A 24,151-nucleotide genomic window follows, 5' to 3' on the forward strand; every position below is an offset into this window, starting at 1 on the left:
CAAACCCGACTAGCATCCATGAGGACTTGGGTTCAATCCCAGGCCTCGCTCAGTGGGTTAAGGATCCGGCGTTGCCATGAGTTGTGGTGTAGGTCACAGACGCGGCTTGGATCCCCTGCTGCTGTGGCTCTGGTGTAGGCTGGTGGCTACAGCTCCGATTCTACTCCTAGCCTGGGAACCTCCATATGCTGCAAGTATAGCCCTAAAAGACAAAAAGACAAAAAGAAAAGAAAAAAAGAAAAGAATTTGGATGTTCGAAGACTTTAGGGGTGGGTATTCATTATAGTGGCAATGGACTTACTACTTACTTTTAGCGATTTTATATACAGTCAGTTTTCCCTTTGCTTGGTTCCAGAGTGCATGAATTTCGGTTACACAATGTAGCTAAGTAATACCAGGCCCCAACAGTGTGGTGGTTCAGTTTTCCGTTACCACATATTAACTATAAGTAATTGTATAGCCAAGCTTCCCTGTTAGCTTTTTGGTTCACTAATCAGTACATAAATGGCAGATGTGCATCATAGCCAGTGATTCAATCACATCAATTTTTTTTCAAAGTCCACAGTGATTGGTCCCTGCACATTTGTTATTCAGTTTACACATACATGGCAAAAGGATGGAGTTGTGTTCATTCCTTGTCTCTGGTGGTAAACTCAGGTGACATTTGACAAAAGTGGATAATCAGGAAATCAGTCCACAAAGATTAAAGTATAGCAAAGATTAAAGTATAGCAAAGAAAGGAATATGGGAAGTGAAATTCACATCAAACAGAAATCTGGGGTTACAGGAAGAAAGAGCTGACCCCCAAGGAATGCTGCCATGGCTGGCATCGAAGACGCTGCATATGCAGCCAGAGGGACTCAGTGAGGGCAAACTTATGGCATAAACGAGGAAAGTGTGACAAAAAGGATGAAGATTTCCCAGAGGACGTAATGCACGAGAAAAGCTTCACCGTAGAGAAACTCTCAGAAATAGTAGCAAATACTAGGATATAGTAATTATTAATTAATTGAGGGGTCCAATATCCAATTTGGTAAGCTAAGTCCTATGATTCAGATGTTAATATCATTTATTTATTTATTCATTCATTCATTCTTGTTAGGGCCACACCTGTGGCATCTGGAAGTTCCCAGGCAAGGGGTCAAATCGGGGCTGCAGCTGCCAGCCTACACCACAGCAACACCAGATCTGAGTCATGTCTGTGACCTATGCTGCAGTTCATGGCAATGCCCGATCCTTAACCCAGTGAGTGAGGCCAGGGATCGAACCTGCATCCTCATGGAGACTAGTCAGATTCGTTTCTGCACTGGGAACTCCCAGATGTTAATATCTTTTAAAAAGTCCTCATATAAAGAATATGTCAATGCTTCCTAGCAAATAGAAGACATTGTTGACATAAATACACCGTCCTAGGAAGGAAGTGCTTAACGACATGGAAAAAAAAAAAATGGGGGTTGACAAGCAGTTGCTGGGGTGGTGAGGTGGGGATGAGAGGAGGTGATTGCTTCGAAAAAGCTACTCAAACATCATTCCCCTCTGTACCCTTGGTTCTCAGAGATTTTCAGATTTTCTTTCTTTCTTTCTTTCTTTTTGTCTTTTTGCCTTTTCTAGGGCCTTTTCGCACGGCATATGGAGGTTCCCAGGCTAGGGGTCGAATCGGAGCTGTAGCCACTGGCCTACACCAGAGCCACAGCAACACGGGATCCAAGCCGCGTCTTCGACCTACACTGTAGCTCAGAGCAATGCCGGATCCTTAACCCACTGAGCACGGCCAGGGATCGCAACCTCACAGTTCCTAGTCAGATTCATTAATCACTGCGCCACGACGGAACTCCAGGTTTTCTTTTTTGTTGAAGAAGGCTCTGGAAATAAGAGCATCTGTTTGACTTAATAAACCAATCCTGTCCACACACATCTGGGGTAACTAGGATTTATCTATCACTCACCAAATAAGTATAAGGCCTTGTCACTGCCAACAAACTAGGCAGATCTGGGATGATCTTTGCTATCTATACTGGTTTGACAGTACTTGAGAGAGCAAAACTGAGCATGTGAAAGGAATCACTGTATTAAGAACTGCAGCAGGAGTTCCCGTTGTGGCTCAGCAGGTTAAAACCCAATGTTGTCCCTCTGAGGAGGTTTGGTGCTTGGCCTCGCTCAGTGGGTTAAGGATCTGGCGATGCCACGCAGATGTGGCTGGGCTCCAGTGCTGCTGTGGCTGTGGCCGTGGCTGTGGCTGGCAGCTACAGCTCCAGTTTGACCCCTAGCCCGGGAACTTCCATATGCTACAGATGCGGCCATAAAAAGGTGGGGAAAAAAAAAAAAAAAAAAAAAGAACTGCAGCAGATGGCAATAGGCGAGAACTCCAGAAGAGAAAGTACGAAAACAAGCAAGCAATAATCAACCTTCTATACTTAGGAAAATGGAAACGGCCATAAAGAGAAATAATTGACTACATACGTAATCATATCTTCAGGTTCCTTATTGGACATCTGCACACTAGTCATACACATGGGTCTCCCAACTTCTTTGTCCAAATGTCTGAGGATGCTATCTAATGCTTTTCTCACTTGAGGATAGTAAACGGACATTCCTAGGGGGGCAAAAAAACCTCAGCTATAAAATGTCAAAAATTAGGTAAAGACTGGTTACTTCCTGTAAGAAACAAAAGCCCTATCAATCTTTAATTAACATTAACTTTATCATTACCAAAGAAGGAGTTCCAACTATAATGTACTCTTCTCCCTGATAATGAGCTTCAGAATACTGGAGAAAAGATGTAACAATTATGCACAGAATTGAAGTTAATTTGAAGGAAGGGCAAAATGCAGTGAAGAGTAGCATGTAAGAAGATCTTATTAAAAAAAAAAAACAGCTATAATGAAAAAAATAAAAATCATTATACATATAAAAAAATCTTTTACTGAAAGACTTCTAACGTGAAAACTTACAGCTACTATTAAAAAAGTATTCATTTTTGTATTTCGTGTGAAATAACCACACAAATATATACATGCATAGATAAATCTATGCAAATATATACATGTTAGATTTGATCACAAACTTTCAGAGAAGAATATTAAACTGTATCACAAAGCAATTTATTTATTCCAGGTAGCACTAACCTATGACTTTTGCTTCTTCATCCGTCAAGGTTTTATTGAGAAAAATTTTCTTTACACGCAGAGTGTTTCCTGAGGGAAGAATAACGCCTGTTGTCGGCATTGGCGGCTCACCGTCTTTCTGCTGCAAACTGTCCGCTATTACAAGGAAGACTCTGAGGCCTATGTTCATTCTCTTCAGGGAAAAAAGTGGCAAAATAAAGAAGTCAGAGTGTCAGAAAACTCCATTTTTTTTTTTCCATGTTAGAAACATCTCATCAAGTAACGCTTGGGGTTGGGAGAAAGGAGGACACAAGAAAAACTAACCTGTAAGTCCAACATTTTATTTTATGTTTTCTGTCTTTTTAGGGCAGCACCCGCAGTGTATGGAGGTTCCCAGGCTAGGGGTCTAATTGGAGCTGTTTCTACCAGCCTATGCCAGAGCCACAGCAATGCCAGATCTGAGCCATGTCTGTGACCTACATCACAGCTCACAGCAATGCCGGATCCTTGACCCGCTGAGCGAGGCCAGGGATCGAACCTGCAACCTCATGGTTCCTAGTCGGATTTGTTTCTGCTGTGCCACGATGGGAACTCCATGTCCAACATTTTTTAACTAGTCCAGGCACTGGAGTTTAATAACGGATTCTCAAGTGCCACCCATGCACTTCTGAGGTCAACTGGCTCTCCTATTTCCTGGCTTATTTGAAACCTCTCTGTCCCTTCCTCACCTCTCCAACCCTAAGGCCATACCCTCCCCTCTCCAAGCAGCTGATGTGTCTCCCACCTCATAGTAAGGAAAAAAAAACATCAACTCTCCTCAATTTCTCACTACCAAACACACTGATCTCCTTTGCTCCTGTTACAAGAGAAGGGATGCTGGTATTCCTAGTCGTCAGAATCCCATCTGCTCTTGCATTATCAGAAAATTACACTGTCAATTATTCTTTCTTACATTTTCAACATTTCCCTTTTAACTGAATATGCCTGAGTCTTGTTAACTATACTCAACGATCTTAACGGAATGAGCCATCCCTGTAACACTTCCTTCTTACTCATTAGTGACCATACTGCTCAAAACAGTGGGCATTTTTCCTGGGTACTACCTGACTTTTCAGTAGCATGGGATGCTATCAATATCCCTCCTTCTCCAAAACACTCCCTTCCTTGGACACATCTGTGCCACTGTTGGCAGTGTCATCTCTGCCCGCATTTCCGATTTACCCTCCTTTCCCTGGGTGTGATATGTTACAGCTTCAAGGCAGGTCCCTAGACTGCGTTTTCCTATCATTATGTATTCCCTCCCGAAATCAGTGCATGTATTTACATGGCTTCAATTACCACCCATACCAGATCAACTACGAATTTTATGCCTCACTTCTCCTCTGAACTTGGACTCTCAAACCAATTTGACACTTTTACTTGGATGTCTAAAAAATGCCTCAGATGTGCTATGTTCAAACCAAATGCACTTCCTCCCCCTAGACTCAGTATCTTCTCTCAGTAATTGATCTTCTTTCTACCTGCACTGCACCATCTCCACCCAAGCTGTCATTATTTATGACCTACATCAGTGGTCTCTGAAATGGGTATATGCATTCCAGTGGATGTGAAAGATTGTTCACTGGAACACAAGGAGAAAATAAAACTTTCATTTATATATATATTTTTTTTGTCACCTAAAGAAGATCAAAGTTTTAAGCTTTACTCCCATTTATATATGACATAATAGTCGAAATAGCAGCTGCTCACTTCACATAGTCATATTAGGCATCTTGAAGGGACTGAGAAAGTTCCACAATGTACTGGGGTTTACGGGGTGTCCTCATTTATTCACTTTTTCAGTGTACTGCAATTCACATGGTTTAATTAAGTGGATTAATGAACAATTTTATCTGGCTTTAACTACACTAGCTCTCACAAGCTTAAAAATTTTTGTGAAAAAAAAGTACAGATTGAAGATAATCCTCAGGTAAGCCTGTAGAAAAACAACAAAACAGCATAATCAACTTTGGTGGGGTTTTTTTGTTTTTTTTTTTACTATAAGAGTTTCAGTGATGAAAAAACTTAATTTCAGAAATGAACTTGTTCAATGGAAAGAATATTTTTGAAAATGGATGATCCCGGAAAATGTCTTTCATTATGCGATTTCTTTTGGTTGCTGAAAACCATGTTACCTATGTCATCTATAAAAACATTCATTTCTGCTCACTTAAAAAAATCTAGAAATAATAATTAACTTATTTTATTTTTTGCTTTTTAAGGCTGCACCTGTGGCATATGGAGGCTCCCCGGCTAGGGGCTGAATCGGAGATGCAGCTGTCGGCCTACACCATAGCCACAGCAATGCCAGATCATTAATCTACTGAGCAAGGCCAGGGATCGAACCTGTGTCCTCATGGATGCTAGTCAGATCTGTTAACCGCTGAGCCATGGCAGGAACTCTAATAATTAACTAAATTAAAAAAATTTTACAGGAGTTCCTGTCGCAGCTCGGTGGTTAATGAATCCAACTAGGAACCATGATTTTGCAGGTTTGATCCCTGGCCTTGCTCAGTGGGTTGAGGAATCCGGCGTTGACGTGAGCTGTGGCGTAGGTTGCAGACGTGGCTCGGATCCTGCGTTGCTGTGGCTCTGATGTAGGCCGGCGGCTGCAGCTCCGATTGGACCTCTAGCCTGGGAACCTCCATATGCCACCGGAGTGGTCCTACAAAAGACAAAAAAAAAAAAAATTTTTTTTACAAATGAAAAGCTTTAATAACTTTCCAACTCATTTGTAAACTATATATCTGAGGATTTAATTATAAGAACCAGCACAGTAATTTAAAAAAATTAAGAGAAAATAGAGCAAGTGTTTTGCCTTTTTACATTCTCCAGTATCATTAGATTCTGATAAGCAATTAGTTTGCAAAATATTTTTAAATGATCTGAAAATTTGATGTCTAACGGTTGAGTAGGAGTTTACTAGTGAACAGCTGGGCCAAAGAGGTAGGAAATAACAGTTATTTTAATTAGTCTTTAACTAGAGATTTGATCCTAAGGGTTCTGATTCCAGAAACTGTGCTCTTAAAAAGAAACTTAAATTATACTGTAATAGTATATTACATCATAGTTTTTTTACCTCTGGATTGATGGTGAAAGTTTTAGCAGATTTTCCAACACTAAGAAGATCAAATATTATTTCTTTCATTGCAAAATCCAAACGTTCCTAGAAAAAAAAAATCAATAAATTTTTATAACTTTCTACTACTATGGGCATACTTTGGGGATATTGCAGGTTTCATTCCAGACCTCTGTAAAGCAAAATTGCAATGAAGTATGTCACACAAATTTTTCTGGTTTCCCAGTGCATATAAAAGTTATGTTCACACTTACTGTAGTTTATAAGTGTGCAATAGCATTATGGCTAAAAAAAAAAAAAGCCAAAACTGTACAACCTTAACTAAAAAAATACTTTACTGCTTAAAAAAAATGCTAACCATCATTTGACAACACAGGGCTGCCACAAACCTTCTATTTGTTAAAAAAAAAAAAAAAAGAGCCCTTGATATTTGTAAAGTTCAATAAAGTGAGGTCTGCCTGTATCTGTTGGGTATCACGTTAAGAATTATACAAATAATGGCAAAAACACAGGTCTGTGCCCATAAGAAGTTCATGAATCTCATTGAACAAAAGGAAAATACACATGAATTAATGTTAAAAATATGATTACAGATGTTTTATTTAATTATCAAATGATGTATTTAATACCCAAACCAACAGGATAGAAGTTTTGAATGCTCAGTAGCCAAAATTGTATTTAAGACCCAAGTGAAAGAATCCCCAGAATAACGGTCAAAGGAGGCCCCATGACAATAGCTATATGGCAGCATAGAAACAGGTAGTTCATCCTGGGGCAGAAAGAACCGGGCTGCAGGAATAAAATCTCTAAGAAAAAAAGTTAACTAATAGAAGTAACTGATGCTTGAGAGGGGCTTAGTCCTGGTGGAGTGTTGGTATGAGATGACCAACCCAAGGCAACAGGTACAACCCTAGGACAAGGGGTGCAACCGAATGGCAAAAGTTCTCTGAACACTAGATTAAAGCACAATTCTTCATGGACACATTGATATTTACCTGTCGTTACTTCTGAGCTCCTGGAAATAGAAACATACAATTTTATTTAAATAGCCCTCATGTCTTCACTGTCAAAAATAATTATGTTATGGGTCATCGATGTTGTCAAAGTTTTGGTTCAAAGAGAACTCAAGGAATATCCTGGAACCAAAGCGTTTTTCCTAAATTGGGAAGGGAAACCCTATCTATGCTTCTCCAGGGCTGATGTCCCAAAAGAGAATGGGAACAACACCATGGATTTGCTGACTGAACCCCCATGAAATGGCTTTCCAATAAACCTCCCTTTACTGCAGAGGTTGGAAAACTAAGATGATACTTCCTAGGATGCCTTTGAGCTCCAGGCTCCAGGATGTGATGCGACCCAGCCAAGGGACACACTGGCAGGAGTCTTTGGGAACTGGGGCAAAGAGAAGGAAGCAGAGAAAGAGGACAGGGAGAAAGGAATCGATTTTGCTAGTGGAGATGGTGGTAGCAGCAGGCTTCTGAAGCACCTGTGGGGACTTCCTAATGGGCAGCTTTTTAACTGTGGCAGAGGCAGTAGCTTCCTTAGAAGCCCAATGCTGTATGTAGTTCCTGCTGGTGTTGCATTTAGACTAGAATCTGTTTCTCCAGGCCTACTAGTGATTCTATAAACTCTACATATTCCTCAAAAGATCTCTTTTGGGGGAGTTCCCATCATGGCTCAGGGGTTAATGAACCCAACCAGCATCCATGAGCAAGTGGGTTCCATCCCTGGCCTCACTGGGTATGGAGTGGAAGTGGGTTAAGGATCCGGCGTTGCAGTAAGCTGTGGTGTAGGTGGCAAATGCGGCTCCGATCTGGTGTTGCTGTAGCTCTGGAGTAGGTTGGTGGCTACAGCTCCGATTGGCCCCCTAGCCTGGGAACCTCCATATGCCACGAGTGCAGCCCTAAGAAGACACACACACAAAAGAGACCTCTTCGGTTCAACTAGCTGTAGTGGATTCTAGTGTTTGTACCTGAGAACCTAGATTAGTGCAGGTTATGAAAACAATGTTCCAAAATTCAAGATACTCAGGAATTAATTAGTAAATGGATTAAGTATAGGATTATGAGACTCTTTCTTGACCCTTTCTAAAGGAAGTCCTCCCACCTGTGGGCTCATTTCCTTCTCCAAGTGTGTAGATCAACGATTTAAACTTATTTTGCATGTATACAAAAAATGATCAGCATCATCTGTCTTTTACCTTTTAAGCTTATGTTTATTTTTCACTTTTCAACATTAATAAATGTTTTGTTATCATGCTTTTGTTAATTAATTTTTTTTTTTTTTGGTTGTGTCAGCAGCTTGATGTGGGATCTCAGTTCCCAGTCCAGGGATTGAACCCAGGGAGGTAGGGGGGTTTGCAGTGAAAGTGCCAAATCCTAACCATTAGACCGCCAGGGAACTCCCTGTTATCATGCTTTTAGATGTGTAACAAATTCCATGACTCTAAATTACTCTCACAACTTACACGCATATATGAATTATGAGGTAAAGTACTCACCTGAGCAATGAACTGAATAATCTTCACAAATATATTGAGAGGTGTATCACGAGGAACCACACTACGTGAACCTTTTGGAAAAAGTGCCGACACTATGCTCATAAGACGACTATTGGGGAAAAAAGATATAGTCATAATGAGATAATGAAATCAACAAAATGTTAGTAAAATATCTTTCCTGCTCTTCGACATGTTAAGAGAATTCATATTCTTCCTCAACGTATTCATAATGTGAACTAAAATTCCTTAGTGTGGTATTTTTCACCAAGACGTTATTTTTTGTTGTTGTTTTTTAGGGCCGCACCAAAGCATATGGAAGTTCCCAGGCTAAGCGATCGAATCGGAGCTGCAACTGCCGGCCTGCACCACAGCCACAGCAATGCCAGATCCTTAACCCACTGAGCGAGGCCAGGGATCACACCTGTGTCCTCATGGATACTAGTCGGGTTCATTTCATCTCTAAGACGTTATTTTAAATACACTTTAAAACAAAGGCACTCACCTTTGAGTAACAGTGTTGCTTTCACATTTTATTCTAATTACATAGACCCACAACAATCTGTACAAAGATTCCAGTGCAACTCGAGACATTTTGGGATCTTTATTCTGTTTAGAAACAAAAGAAAATAAAAATAAGCTTATTAAAGTACTTGCAATAATCTAAAATGAATTATATTCTCTGTCAAAACTAAAAGGCCTCTCCATTCCCCTTTTTATTCAATCTAAATATGTTACGTATATATTTGCTATATGATAAGTCTAGAGAGCTCAAAAGAACCATAATATAGAAATTCTGAATCATTCCTTATATTCTCAGAAAACAGTAAAGTACTAGAACTATATTAATATTTCTAAGAACTCTAAATACACACTTCAACTTACCTAAATGCAACAATATTGACATAATGATGGAAGGATTATTCATCTTTCAGTAACTCACTGCAGTTCATACACCATTAAAATTTAGAACCCCAAATGTCACTACAGATATTTCAACTTATGAAATAATGCAAAATATATTGAGAGGTTATCTTCAAAAGAAGGAATATGGGATAGCGGATTAAGAGCATAAACTCTGAAATCAGGAATGACTGGCAAAACTCCAGCCTTGAGCATTGTTTTATCATTTGGTGACATAATTTCCTCATGTTTAAAACGGAGATAACACAGTACCCACCTCATAGATTAAGGGATTTATTATGTGAAAGAAAGCACTTGCAACATTGCCAAGTGCATGTTAAATGCTCGGCGCCAGGTGTTTACCTTTGATTTTTTATTTACAGTTAGAACATTATTATTTCACATCAGAAGTATCCCATTTCAATCACAGTTTGATCAGCAAACAAACCTTTCCTTCACACTAGCTATTATCAAAAGTGAAATTCTCAAATGACAAGTCATATAATGAGATTTAATTGTAAAATGTGAAAATTAGCTTATAATCACCTTAGGAGAAACTCTGTATGCACCTGTTAATTGTAGGATGCATTTAGTGCCATAAATTAGCAGTTATTTAATTTAGCTTGAGGGATTTCTTATTATTTAACAATTATTTTACATATAACAATGGACAAAGGGGAATTTTTAAATACTAAGTAATTTAGCCAATCTATTTTATGTTCTCTTAGATTATAGAATAATAGACATCTACTATGTATGATTAAGGACAATGCAAAAAGGTTACTGGGGATGTTTTTTTAAACCCGAAAGTACAATTGTGCACATTTATGTATATGAAGGTTTGATATAATTCAGAATGGAATATCAATTACTCAGCTGGTCAGAGCCTCAGCATCAATCTCTCTCTCTACTGCCAAATCCACGATTCCAAGTTTCAAATATACTCCCCAACATGTTTTCCATTAATGTGTTTCTAATATTAGAAAAAGTAACACACCATGTGCACTACTAATATAACAAGCTTTTTGTAGTACTTTCCTATTATATATCTCTCTTTTCTATCGCTTAAATACAAGGTTTCAAATAACAAAATATGAGTCCAATTAGTTTTATGTACACTCCAAAGTATACTTTCACACTGTTAAATTATATTTTCAAAATATGAATTCTACAAATATTTGTAAATTATAGATTAAAAATATTTAAGTCCAATCACACCTGAAATTTCTTCTCATATAAGTGGTTAATAAAATATTCGGATTATCTTATCTCATGTGCTGAGGTATCTGGCATGAAATAAAATTTGACTTTCAAACTTTCCAAGATAGACTACTATGTTTTACCAAGCTGACTTATTTCAGGATGAACAATGCTTAAAACCAACAAGATAAAAAGTGATAAAAATAATATTGTTTATTCAGCCACTGAATAAACAGTATGTTGCTATACATACCCCAAAAATAAAAACATTCTAAAATGATCTGATCCTTAAACACAGATATATAATTCCCTAGTTACAATTTCCATCTACTTGGAATAATTAGATTACGTTAAATCCAGTAATACTAACATATAATAAAGTTTTTGATGTCAATCTCATATACTCTTTGGCAGCATTTTATTTTATTTATTTATGGTCTTTTTGCTATTTCTTAGGCCGCTCCCGCAGCATATGGAGGTTCCCAGGCTAGGGGTCAAATCGGAGCCGTAACCACCGGCCTACACCAGAGCCACAGCAACGCGGGATCCGAGCCGCGTCTGCAACCTACACCACAGCTCACGGCAATGCCGGATCGTTAACCCACTGAGCAAGGGCAGGGATCGAACCCGCAACCTCATGGTTCCTAGTTGGATTCGTTAACCACTGCGCCACGACGGGAACTCCTTGGCAGCATTTTAATGTTTCTTCCCTTTTTTCTTACTGTGAGCAACAAAAAAAGATTCAAAACTTGCATATAACAAGTTTTGTTGCATCAAAATCATATTCAAAATCTGAGCTACCGTCTCCTTACTTTCACTGGAAAATGTTTTTTAAAAATCATCATTTATGATAGCTAAAGAAAATTAAACAGCATATTTAAAAATTGATCATTTTGGTTAAAAATCAACATTCCACATCACTTCTCTCTCTTAAATTCATCTTCTTGGAGCCACATTAATATTTAACCTTGAGTAAAATGTTCCTGCTGTGTGCTCTTCTTGCACAATACAAGAAGCGGGTTTAAATAAATACCTTGGACATGCGATGCAGCAATGGGTAAAGGGGGGGAAAAAGCCACACTTGAAGGAGATAAAGCAATACTTCACTTTGTCACATCGACACGACACGACTCACCTGGAGTGTTTCTATTTGTTTTCTGATACTGTTGTTAGATGGCATCTAAATAAAGCAATGTGAGACAGCAAACATAAACATGAGATGCAGCACATGCATGTTAGATGAAAATAAGCACAAAACAAGACAGCTCTTCACCAAGGTCTCTATTTAGAAGAAATTTGAAATTTCCAAGACAGTGGCTAGAGACACTGAGGAAAAAAACTTTCTATAATTTCAGCCTCATGGGATACATCTATAACACTCAAACTGTGAGAAAATAGGTGAAATTTTTACTAATTTTTCCTCTAAAAGCACTGCATGTGATTTCAAACAAATTTCTTTCTTTCTCTCTTTTTTTGCTTTTTAGTGCTACCCGTGTGGCATTATGGAAGTTCCCAGGCTAGCTCATGGTAACGCCGGATCCTCAACCCACCAAGTGCAGCCAGGGATCGAGCCCACATCCTCGTGGACACTAGTCGGGTTTGTTACCGCTGAGACACAACTGGAACTCCACAAATTTCAATTTTTAAAAGGAAATAAGCATAGACTGCAGAAAAAAACCTTCCAAATTATTTTTACATGGCATCTACTCTTACTCCCTTCTCTCTCTCGCTCAATTATTCTTCAGAAATTTCAAAATAATTTTTCACAAAATAACCTCAATTGGTATAAAGATGGGGGAATGGGAAACTACCAAACTATGTGCCAAAATTGCAGATTTAACATTTTCACTGAAAATGTTAAACTGAAGCTCTCTCATTCTGTTTGTGAACCTATAAGACTAATGCCCACTTTTCATGGTCATCAACTTCAAAAAAAAAAAAAAAAGATAATTTTTTAAATTGTGCAACATCTTAAAGTGCCTTGAAAATGTATCTTATTTATTTTGATGACTCTGGTGAATAATGACTTTTTAATAACTCAGAATTACAGCCAAAGCATTTTTTGAAATATTCAGTATAGCAACATCCCTTATGGTACATTAGACCAGAAAGAACAAAAGTTATGAAGCTGGATGGATTTAGACGCAAATCCTCTCTCTTATCACTTTGGGGCTCCCTAAACATGGGGTACCTATTTATCTTCTTTCGGCCTCAGTTATAGTAAAAATTATTTAAGATATTGTACTTAGAGAACCTACCCCATAGTAAGTATTAATAAAAAATCTATTTTAAGAAGTAGTAGGTCTGATCAATAGAAAGTGTTATAGATTTTTTTGAAATCAAGAGATTACGTGAATCTCAAAACAAAATCAATTTAGCTAAGAACTTTATCTTAGACTAATTTTTCCTATATACAAAGTAAATAAATCATACCTTTCACAGTAGATAACTAGCATAATGTTCCCCTGAATACTCAACTCCTTACCGCAACTATGCAGCGTAGCCACAGTACCTAAAACTTAATAGGAACCAATTCATAAAATTTCTGCTGAATAGAGCCTTAATGTAAGTTAAGGGTTAATGGTCAAGACAAGTATATTCCAAATATTCATGCTAAGTGGCTCTTATCTCCTTTAGCCTGGCAGATTGACACAGCCATTAATGAAAATAGACAATATGCCAGAAATATTCAACAGGAGGTAAGGGGTCAAAGAAAACAGAGCATTTTAAATGAAAGCCTTAAGACAAAAAAAAGTTAAAGTGCTGCGCAAGAACTGCAAATATGTTAGGTGGAAACGTATATATATAAAAACATTCCAACAAGCAACAGAAAAGTATGAATTGCCATGAAATAAAGCACCCTTCCAGAAACACTTAAATGTGCGTCTTAAAATACTTTAATAAAGTTTGAAGAATCATACTATCCAGAAAATGATCAATTCTCTTTCAGTATCAAAATCTGTATGACTTATCAAACTAAGGACAGAAAATATAATGTATTTAAATAAAACTTATGTTCTGGTTGTATGGCATAAAGAATTTAACCAGCTTATTAGTCCTGGAAATTTTCATAAATAAAGCAAGCAGAATATATCAATTCTCATCCAAATATGAATAATATCAACGTATGTATATATCTAGGAGGAAAGGAGCCAAAAATGTTTTTCAAAGACATAGTTCAGTGTACCTCACTAAGAAATCAAGATATTTTTCAAAATGATACGTAAAATCTTATTTTTTAAAAAAAGGATATAAAGGGAGTTCCTGCTGTAGTGCAGTGAGTTAAGGATCTGGCATTGTCATGGCTGTGGCACTGGTCACAGGTGCACCTCAGATTCGATCCCTGGCCCAGGAGCTTCCATGTGCTGCAGGTGCAGCAAAAAAAAAAAAAAAAAAAAGATACATAGGATAATGTTGCCCATTGCTGTCCTAGTTCTCACAATATCACAATATCACAGTGAGCTGTTAAGCCAAAGACAAGTCATTTCTCTCTCTATGCCTTGCTTTCCTTGTCTTTAAAGCACAAGGTTTTCAGACTTTTTCCCTTCGGCTGCACCCATGGCACGTGAAGCTCCCAGATCAGGGATCAAACCCAAGCCACAGCAGTGACAATGCCAGAGCCTTAGTCCACTGAGACACCAGGGAACTCCTAAGATTCTCAATCTTAACCCTAACTTAGAGGAGTAGCACAAAATGAAATGCCATGTCTGCCATGCATTTCTAACAAAGGGCAAATATTCAAATATATTCATTTGTGTCTCAAAACTATTCAAATCAAGCATTCATGTGACATGCAGATGAGGAATAGCCCCACGTTCTGTGTCAGATATTAACTTCCACAGAAGAACAGGCGATCCTGTTTAGATCCTCCCAGCAGAGGGACCTGGGGCAATAACGATCCTTCTACCTCAGTTTTGGTTTCAATACTAACAGACTGGACACGGATGTGCCAAATTGTGTTAATAACAATGAATTATCCCTTGATTCAAGTCAGGATCATTCCAGGAGCTTTCACATCCATGTGGACCAAGTACCATACTTCCATATTTGCCTGGGCATACTTACATTAAATGTGCTTTTGGCAATATTTTATTATCAAAGCTTTTTTCATATTATTCAGACTTGAGCCAACATTATTGAATTTTCCCCAAAGAAAACACAAATTAAGTATCTGGAGAGTTTTGTAAGATTAACTAACACTCTGAAATTTTAAAGGAATGTACTCATTAACAAATACTGCTGGATCCAAGATAATATAAACAATATCATGAAAAATGTATAACTTTGCATTCATTAAGACCAACTAAATTTTAGAGCAAAAGTTTATTCATGTCTACAATATGATTTTCCTATAGAAGGAATAAGTATGTCTAAGAAAAGGAATATGGTGAAGTGTTAATATTCAAAGGAACTATATACTAAGAGTTTTATTATACTGTTCAATGCATATGCATAAGTTAATATACCACAGACAATATTTATAGGCCAGAAATGAGATTGTCTTACCTTTAAATGCGACAAACAGTTCTGTAGGAAAATATGCCAGTTATTTAAAAAAAACTGTTTCTGACTGACACATAAAAGGCAGGTAATTAATGGATAGAGAGCCTATAGGAGACAGAAGAAAGAGAAGTATTTTTCATGAAAAAGCACTAGACTTGTCAATTACATTTCATTCATTCTCATAAATAAAAAAATCATTTTAGCAGTCTTCCCGTTTGTGCTAAGAAATAGTCTCGTGGAGGAATCTAACAAAGGATGATAAAGCACAAATTTTTCTATGAAAACAATTTCTTGATCACATTTCCCTGAGTTAGAAATATGTTATTTATTTCTGCGTAGAAATAACCAGAACCATGGCCTCAGGATCAGAGGATATGCTGGCGTTAATGGCTCCGCTTTCTAGACACTCAATGTATGACTTCAGGGATGATAAGTGCTTGAAGCTTCACCTTCCTGACATGTAAAGTGGAAAATGGTAACCACACATACATGTTACAGGTTGTGAGATAAAGAATGCAAAGCACGGAGTTCCCGCTGTGGCTCAGTGGAAACAAATCTAACTCGTGTCCACGACATGGACTCAGGTTTGATCCCTGGCCTTGCTCAGCGGGTTAAGGATTCAGCATTGCTGTGAGCTGTGGTGTAGGTCGAAGATGCAGCTCAGTTCTGGCGTTGCTGTGGCTGTGGCTGTGGCTGTGGCTGTGGCCAGCACTACAGCTGATTTGACCCTAGCCTGGGAACCTCCATATGCTGCGGGTGTGGCCCTAAAAAGACAAAAAAAAAAAAAAAAAGAATGCCAAGCACTCAGCTCAACGCCTGACACAATCAATGTTTATTATTACACCTCTAACTTAAGTGGTCAAGTATTTGTCCAACACTCCAAACTTTCTCCCAGCTGCCTGCACATTTGTAGAAAAATCCCTCAAAGTTACTGAAGCGGCTAGTTAAATAGGGAAAAAAAATGCCTTAAGTCTCTGAATGGAAAAGATTTAATTAGAGAGATAATAGCTCCTAAATAATTATATGGTTCAGGATATAATTTATTACCATGTAAAATAAAGGAAAAATACACTGAACTTTTCGTCTAATATATAACTTCTAGCAGCTGTTAATACAGGTAAAGATCTAGAATGAAGTCTGAATAACCCAGCAAATACACAGCTAATAAAATTAAGAATATAAAGTTTCTTAAAAAGCAGGAGAAAATGGGTAAAAAAATCTCCCTTGTGTTGAACGCTGGGTATTTTATACTTCCAATTTTTACAGTTCTCTTAAAACTACTAAATTCATAAATCAATGACTACAACTCCTATTTAAATATGTGAAGGTTTGAAACGGTCTCAATACCAATGAATGCTTCTTTCTGGAGCTCAGTTCAAAAGTAGTCTGATAAAGCATCTCCACAAAATTTTTCAAGCAGGGCACATTCACTTCATTTTTAACAGCCTAGGTAAAAAGATGACACACACACACAAAAAAAAAAAACAAAGAAAATGGTTACAAACATTAGCTCAAACTACACGAGGATTACAAGATGTTTCTGCAAGGTTTTAAAGTAGTTAATAATTCACTGAGTAGTGGATGGAAAGTACCATAGGGTACCAAATGACCACATGTTAATTCGATGCCATAAACCGCATCCCTGCCCTGGGTGAACAGGCAGAGACTAGAGACAAGTGGACAGGGAGTGAGTCTGCGATGTAAGAGCAGCTGTAGGGGAGATTCTCTGTTCTTAGAGCCCTCAGAAGGGGCTCCTATGCGAAAACTCCATAAGGAAGCTACATCCACGCTGAATCCAGCAATACTGAAAGCCCCACGTGGGACCCCTCTGGCCTCATCTCCCACTGCTCTGGCCCCCAGCCCTGGGATCCAGCCACATTAGTGTCCTTATTACTCTAGGAATACATCCAACAGGCACTGGTTCCTTCCGCCTAAGAAGCTCTTCCCTCCAAACAGGGCATGGTTGACGCTCTCATTTCTTTAGTTTTTGCTCAAGTGTAACCATCTCTTTCAAGGTGGCAGTCTCTCCCAATCACTCTATTTAACATTTCAAGTCCCCGATCCACCTTCGGCAATTTGTGTATCTCTACCTTGCTTTATAGTCCTCACCACCACAGCTGGCACACTACGTATTTTACAAAACTGTGAGTTTTCTGCACTAGACGTATAGCAGCCTCTCTAAGAGCAGGGCGCCTTTCCTACTTTGATCACTGTTGAATTCCCTGGGTATAGAAGAGGCCATGACACACAGAAAGCACTCAATACATACAATGAATAAATACATAGTAGAGTTCAACCAGGAAGAGAGGCTGGGGGTTATTAGAGAGGCAAGAATGTTCCTTTAGGGGAGCTCTATGGGCAGAGGCCAGTGGTATGAGCCGAATTGTCCCCAAATTCACATATTGAAGTCCTAACCCCCGCACACCTCATAATGTGACCTTCTATGAAAATAGATCACTGCAGATATAATTAGTTAAGTTAGGATGAGGTCCTATTGGAGTTGGTGGCGGGGGGGGGGGGCCCTACTCCGACATGATTGGTGTCCTTAAAAAAGTGGAGAAATTGGAAGATATGCACATAAGGAGAACACCACGGGAAGATGAAGACAAAGATGAGGGTGATACTTCTATAAAGCAAAGACTACCACAGGTTTTCAGTAAACTGCCAGCAAGCAAGAAGCATGGAACAGATCTTCCTCATAGCACACAGAAAAAAATCAACCTGCCAACACTCCAATCTCAGACAGCTAGCCTCCATAACTGTGAGACAATCAATTTTTGTTGTTTAAGCCACCTAATTTGTGGTACTGTGTTCGGACAACCCTAGTAAACAAACTGGAGAAGCAAATATGGCATAAAAGAAGAATCAGGCAACACAGAAATAATGGATCATGGTGAAGGGTCTTTCTTCCTACAATCTGCTCCTTTTGATGAATTAACCTTAAAAGCAACATAATACCAGTTAGGTATCTGGCAAAAACAGATTTTTAGACAAGGGGAGAGCACAAATGACAATTCAGGATGGGTAAGCAATAATTCAAATCATTTCTAGGAAAGAGAAATTGAAGTATATACACTAATGATAATAGACCAAGCTGATAATGGTTTTATAAATGAGGCTATCTATTTTCTTTATGGTAAAATGAACCTATTCACATGGTTAAAAACTGAGGTGGGAGTGGGGGTGGGGGCTCGCTGACCCAAACTCTTTACAAACTGCTATTTCATGACTTCTGTCTTTTTTTTTTTAGGTCCACACCTGCGGCATATGGAGGTTCCCAGGCTTGGGGTCGAACTGGAGTTGTTGCTGTCGGCCTACACCACAGCAATGTGGGATCCAAGCTATGTCTTCGACCTACACCACAGCTCATGTGGCAATGCCGGATCCTTAACCCACTGAGTGAGAACAGGGATCGAACCTGCGTCCTCAAGGATACTAGTCAGATTCATTTCCACTGGGCCACAACGAGAACGCCCATGACTTCTGTTTGTACTCATGTGAAAAACCTCTCAATATTTAACTATAAGTTAATATTCAAAACAGGTTTAAAAACAAAAGCATGCCAATGAGGTCCTGCTGTATAGCATAGGGAACTATATCTAATCACTTGTGATGGAATATGATGGAAGATAATATAAGAAAAAGATTGTGTATGTGTACATAAATATTTTATACACACATGTATACATATATGAACTGGGTCACTTTGCTGTATAGCAGAAATCAACAGAACACTGTAAATCAAATATAATTAAAAATTTTAATAACAAATAAGTCATAGGGATGCATAGCACAGTGAGTAGTTAATAACACAGTACTGTATATTTGAAAATTGCCAAGAAAATACATCTTAAAGGTTTCAGCAAAAAAAAAAAAGCATGTCAGTCACTATTATTGCTATGCCATTGATATTTTAAATTCTTAACTTTCCTTACAACTCCCTGTACATCTTTTCTAAACATGTTCTAAAGATAGGATCTGAATACCATAAACCAATCCACATGAACGCACAGATCATAAGTCAATTAATTCAATCATTTAAAATGAAAGTCAAACCAGTTAAATCTGATTTTCAATGTGAAAATAAATTTCTTCATTTTAAAATATTTTTAGAATATTTTTAGACTGAAAATATTTTTGAATGAAATTTGAAGTGAATGCTACTTATTTCCATTTCTAGCCATGATGCTGTAAGGGGAGGACTAGATTTATGCCACCAACCAAACCAACCAAAAAATGAACAACATATATGAAATGATGTGCAAAACATCAGACATCAGTCAACAAAAGAAAGTAAGCCCTGAGGAATGGAAAATAAATGACACAAACCCTTCAACGGCCCCAGCTCACTGCTGTGTGAGATTTTTCAAGGAAGAAATGGAAGTATACCATTGTGCACAGTTTTTACGCTACACATGAATGGCATAATACCACCTGAGGTAAAAAATGATAAAGATGTATACCATAAACAATGACAAAACAATGAGATATAGCTAATAAACCAACAAAAGAGATAAAAGAATCACAAAAATCTTCCATTAATCAAAAAAAAAAAAAAAAGGCAGAGGGAACAAAGAATAGATGGGAAAATAAAAAATATAATAAGACGACAGATTTTTCTTTTTTCTTTTTACAACAGCACCTGCAGTATACAGGCATCTCCAGGACAAGGGGTCTTACCAGAGTTGCTAACTCCCAGCCTATGCAACAGCCACAGCAATGCCAGATCCAAGCTTCATCTGCAACCCATGCCACAGCTTGCAGCAATGCTGGGTCCTTAACCCACTAAGTCTGGTCAGGGATAGAACCTGCATCCTCATGGATACTAGTCAGTCAGGTTCTTAACCCACTGAGCCACAATGGGAACTCCCCTACATTGTGTTCTTAACCTGATGAGCCACAATGGGAACTCCAGAAGATGACATATTTAAAATAACTGTATCAACAATCATATTAAATGTATGTGGAACCCAGTTAAAAGGCAGAGATTGCTAGACTAGATAAAAAAGCAAGGTGAAACCATATCCTGCTTACAAAAACAATATGTACTTTAAATATAAAAACACAAGTAGATTAAAAGTTTAAAAATGGAAAAAAGATATGCTTTACTTACATGATCAAAAGAAAGCAGGAGTGGCTATATCTATATTTTTTTTTTGTCTTTTTAGGGCTGCACCCACAGCATATGGAAGTTCCCAGGCTAGGAGTCAATTCGGAGCTGTAGCCACTGGCACAACGATAGCGATGCCAGATCTGAGCCACGTTTGCGACCTACACCACAGCTCAGAGCAACACTGGATCCTTAATCCACTGAGCAAGGCGAGAGATCAAATCTGCTTCCTCATGGATGCTGGTCAGATTCATTTCCACTGAGCCACAATGGGAACTCCCAAGGAGTGGCTATATTAATATCAGGCAAAATTGATTTCAGAACAAAGAATGCTATCTGGGATAAGGAAGGTTATTTCAAAATGATAACGGTGTCAACTCAAGGGGATATAACAATCCTAAATGTATGTGTGTGTCATAATAGAGCCTAAACATACACAAAGCAAAAACTGACAGAAACAGAGAAACAGAAAAATCTATACTTAGAGATTTTATTTATTTATTTATTATTTATTTATTTATTTATTTTGGTCTTTTTATTGTCTTTTGAGGGCTGCACCTGCGGCATATGGAGGTTCCCAGGCCTATGCCAGAGCCACAGCAATGCAGGATCCGATCCGCTTCTGCAACCTATACCGCAGCTCACGGCAATGCCGGATCTTTAACCCACTGAACGAGGCCAGGGATCGAACCCACAACCTCATGGTTCCTAGTCGGATTCGTTTCCGCTGCGCCATGAATGGGAACTCCGATATACTTAGAGATTCTAATACTTCTCTTTCAGTAACTGATAGAACACATAGATAGGAAATCAGTAAAGCTATCACCAGGTTGAAGAATACTATCAACCAATTTTTCCTAATTGATATTTAGAGAGCACTCTATCTGACAGCAACATACACAGTCTTTTCAAGTACACATAGAACATTCATCAAAATAAATGATATTCTGGTCCAAAAAAACAAATGTCAATGCATCTAAAGGGATTCAAGCATACAAAGTATGTTCATAACTGCTGGAAAATCCCCAAGTGTTTAGAAGCTAAATAAAATGCTTCTAAATGATCTGTGGATTTCAAAAAGGACAGCAGACCGTATTGTGAGCTTTATGAAAATAAAACACAAAATATTAAAATCTGGGGGCTGCCACTGTAGAATTACTTAGAGGAAAAGACACAGATTTAAATTTTATATTAGAAGAGAGAAAATGTCTTGATGGCCTTTGCTCCTACCTTAAGAAACTAGGGTGTGGCTGGGGAGAGTAGGTAGAAGAAAAGAAATAATTAAAATCCAAGCAGAAATCAATGAAGTAGAAAAGTGAAAAATGACAACATCAATAAAGTCAAAAGCTAGTTCTTCAAGAAGATCAATAAAATCAATAAACTTCTAGCCAGACAGATGAGGAAGAAAGGAGAAAAGTCACAAACGACCAATATTTGGAATGAAAGAGGTCAACTACAAATTTTGTAAGTATTTAAAGAAAATACAGGAATATTATGACCAACTTCATGCCAATAAATTGGGTAATCCTCAGAAAATGCACAAACTCCTTAGAAAGAAATGAAATCTTACTCAAGAAGAAATAGTCTGAGTAGCTCTATGTCTTCTGAAGAAAATAATCTAATATTCAAAAAGTATCTCACAAGGAAAATCCCAGGCCAGATGGCTTTGCTGGTGAATTCTACCCAACTCCAAAGGAAGACATGTAGCCAATTCTACACATACGTCTTTGACATTACTCTGTGTCTAAAACAGACATTACAAGAAAAGAAAACCACAAGGCAATAAATAGCCCCCATGAACATAGGAGAGGCAAAAATTCTCCAAAAAATTGTAGGAAATAAAATTTAACAATATTTTTGAAAAATCTAACTGTGATCAAGAGAAGCTCAACCCTAGGAATATAAGGCTGATCCAACATTTGAAAAATCAATTAATAGAATTCAACATATTATTATTAAAAAAAAAAACCCTGTATGATTGTTTCAGTAGACAGAGGAAAAAAGCATTTAACAAAATCATAGGCTGCGAGTGTGGCCCTAAAAAAGCAAAAAAAAAAAAAAAGAGAGAGAGAGAGAGAAAAGAAAAGAAAATCAATGGTTATCAGAGAAGTGCATGGGGTGGGGTAGGGGAAGGGTTAAAAAGGACCATGAGGAAATTTTTGGAGTATGACAGATATGTCTGTTATCTTCGCTGTGGTGAAGGTTTCACAGGCATATATACAGGTCTAATTGTACACTTTAAATATATGTAGTCTATTTATCAATTTTACCTCCACAAGAGAGTATTAAAATGAAATTTTGTATACATATGTAAGGAATATCATTTACACAGCAGGGTGTAGTATCCTGAAAGTGAATAGCATATTGCATACCACAAAACAAAAAGCCAAGAAACAAAAAAATCTAGCAGTCTGAGTATTCTAAAATCCCTAAATCCTATTTATAGAATGCTGGGTACTAGTAACTGCAAAATTATTTTTGAATAACACGATAAATTTACACCAAGAAAAGCTTCTATAAATCTGGCTTCTTGGAGTTCCCGTCATGGCTCAGTGGTTAACGAAACTGACTAGGAACCATGAGGTTGCAGGTTCGATCCCTGGCATCACCCAGTGGGTTAAGGATCCAGTGGTGCCGTGAGCTGTGGTGTATGTTGCAGATGCAGCTCGGATCTGGTGTGGCTGTGGCTGCGGCGTGGGCCAGCAGCTGTAGTTATGATTAGACCCCTAGCCTGGAAACCTCCACATACCATGGGTGTGGCCATAAAAAGACAAAAAAAAAAATATGGTTTCTTGGAAGTTACTGCAATCATGCTTATAGCATTCATATTTTCTAAATTATTTAGAATACATATTTTTATTTTTTATATATAATTATTATTTTTTTCATTATAGCTGGTATACAGTGTTCTGTCGCTTTTCTACTGTACAGCTTGGTGACCCAGTCACACATACATATGTACATTCTTTTTTCTCACGTTATCATGCTCCATCATAAGTGACTAGACACAGTTCCTAGTGCTGCACAGTAGGATGGCACTGCTTATCTATTCCAAAGGCAATGGTTGGCATCTATTAAGAATACATATTTTGGGAGTTCCCATAGTGGCACAGTGGTTAACGAATCCGAAGGAACCATGAGGTTGCGGGTTCAATCCCTGGCCACTCTCAGTGGGTTAAGGATCCGGCGTTGCTGTGAGCTGTGGTGTAGGTTGCAGACTCGGCTAAGATCCTGAGTTGCTGTGGCTGTGGTGTAGGTTGCAGATGCCACTCGGATCCCGAGTTGCTGTGGCTGTGGCGCAGACCGGTGGCTACAGCTCCGATTCGACCCCTAGCCTGGGAACCTCCATATGCCACGGGAGTCGCCCAAGAAACGGCAAAAAGACAAAAAAAAAAAGAAAAAATACATGTTTTGACAGGTGTGATGACTGCCACGCAGCTACAGAAATGAACATTTACAATCGAGGCAGTCTTATAAACTCCAGGATATATGTCACAGTACTTTTAAGTTTTTCGGAGGCATTAAAATGGCTGCCATTTTCGGAGGAGCAAATGCCACGAGGAAATGAAGTATTTACATGGAGCTGCTTGAGATAAGCATCACTTTTGGGCTGAAAATCCTCCGCCTTCCTAAATTTCTCTAAATCTTACAAGCCTGGGCTTGTTTTTTTTGTTTTTGTTTTTTTGTTTTGCTTTTTGCCATTTCTAGGGCCACTC

The 24,151-nt window shown here is 38.3% G+C and overlaps 1 protein-coding gene across 5 annotated transcripts in view; it reads right to left on the bottom strand.

The window, feature by feature from the left end:
- FRYL (FRY like transcription coactivator) overlaps positions 1–24,151 on the bottom strand; it is a 309,775-nt gene that overhangs the window by 110,651 nt on the left and 174,973 nt on the right. For 4 of the 5 annotated variants that reach the window (XM_047799032.1, XM_047799033.1, XM_047799030.1 and 1 more), the window contains 7 exons: positions 16,673–16,771; positions 15,329–15,430; positions 9,225–9,328; positions 8,723–8,831; positions 6,223–6,309; positions 3,126–3,297; positions 2,461–2,593 (listed from right to left, as the gene is read on the bottom strand). In XM_047799032.1, coding sequence (XP_047654988.1) covers positions 2,461–2,593; positions 3,126–3,297; positions 6,223–6,309; positions 8,723–8,831; positions 9,225–9,328; positions 15,329–15,430; positions 16,673–16,771 — 806 coding nt within the window. Of the gene's footprint in view, positions 1–2,460; positions 2,594–3,125; positions 3,298–6,222; positions 6,310–8,722; positions 8,832–9,224; positions 9,329–11,957; positions 12,018–15,328; positions 15,431–16,672; positions 16,772–24,151 lie in introns of those variants that run through there. The other variant, XM_047799034.1, reaches the window with a different exon arrangement.

Source organism: Phacochoerus africanus, chromosome 10, assembly GCF_016906955.1.
Source record: "Phacochoerus africanus isolate WHEZ1 chromosome 10, ROS_Pafr_v1, whole genome shotgun sequence".
NCBI lineage: Eukaryota > Metazoa > Chordata > Mammalia > Artiodactyla > Suidae > Phacochoerus > Phacochoerus africanus.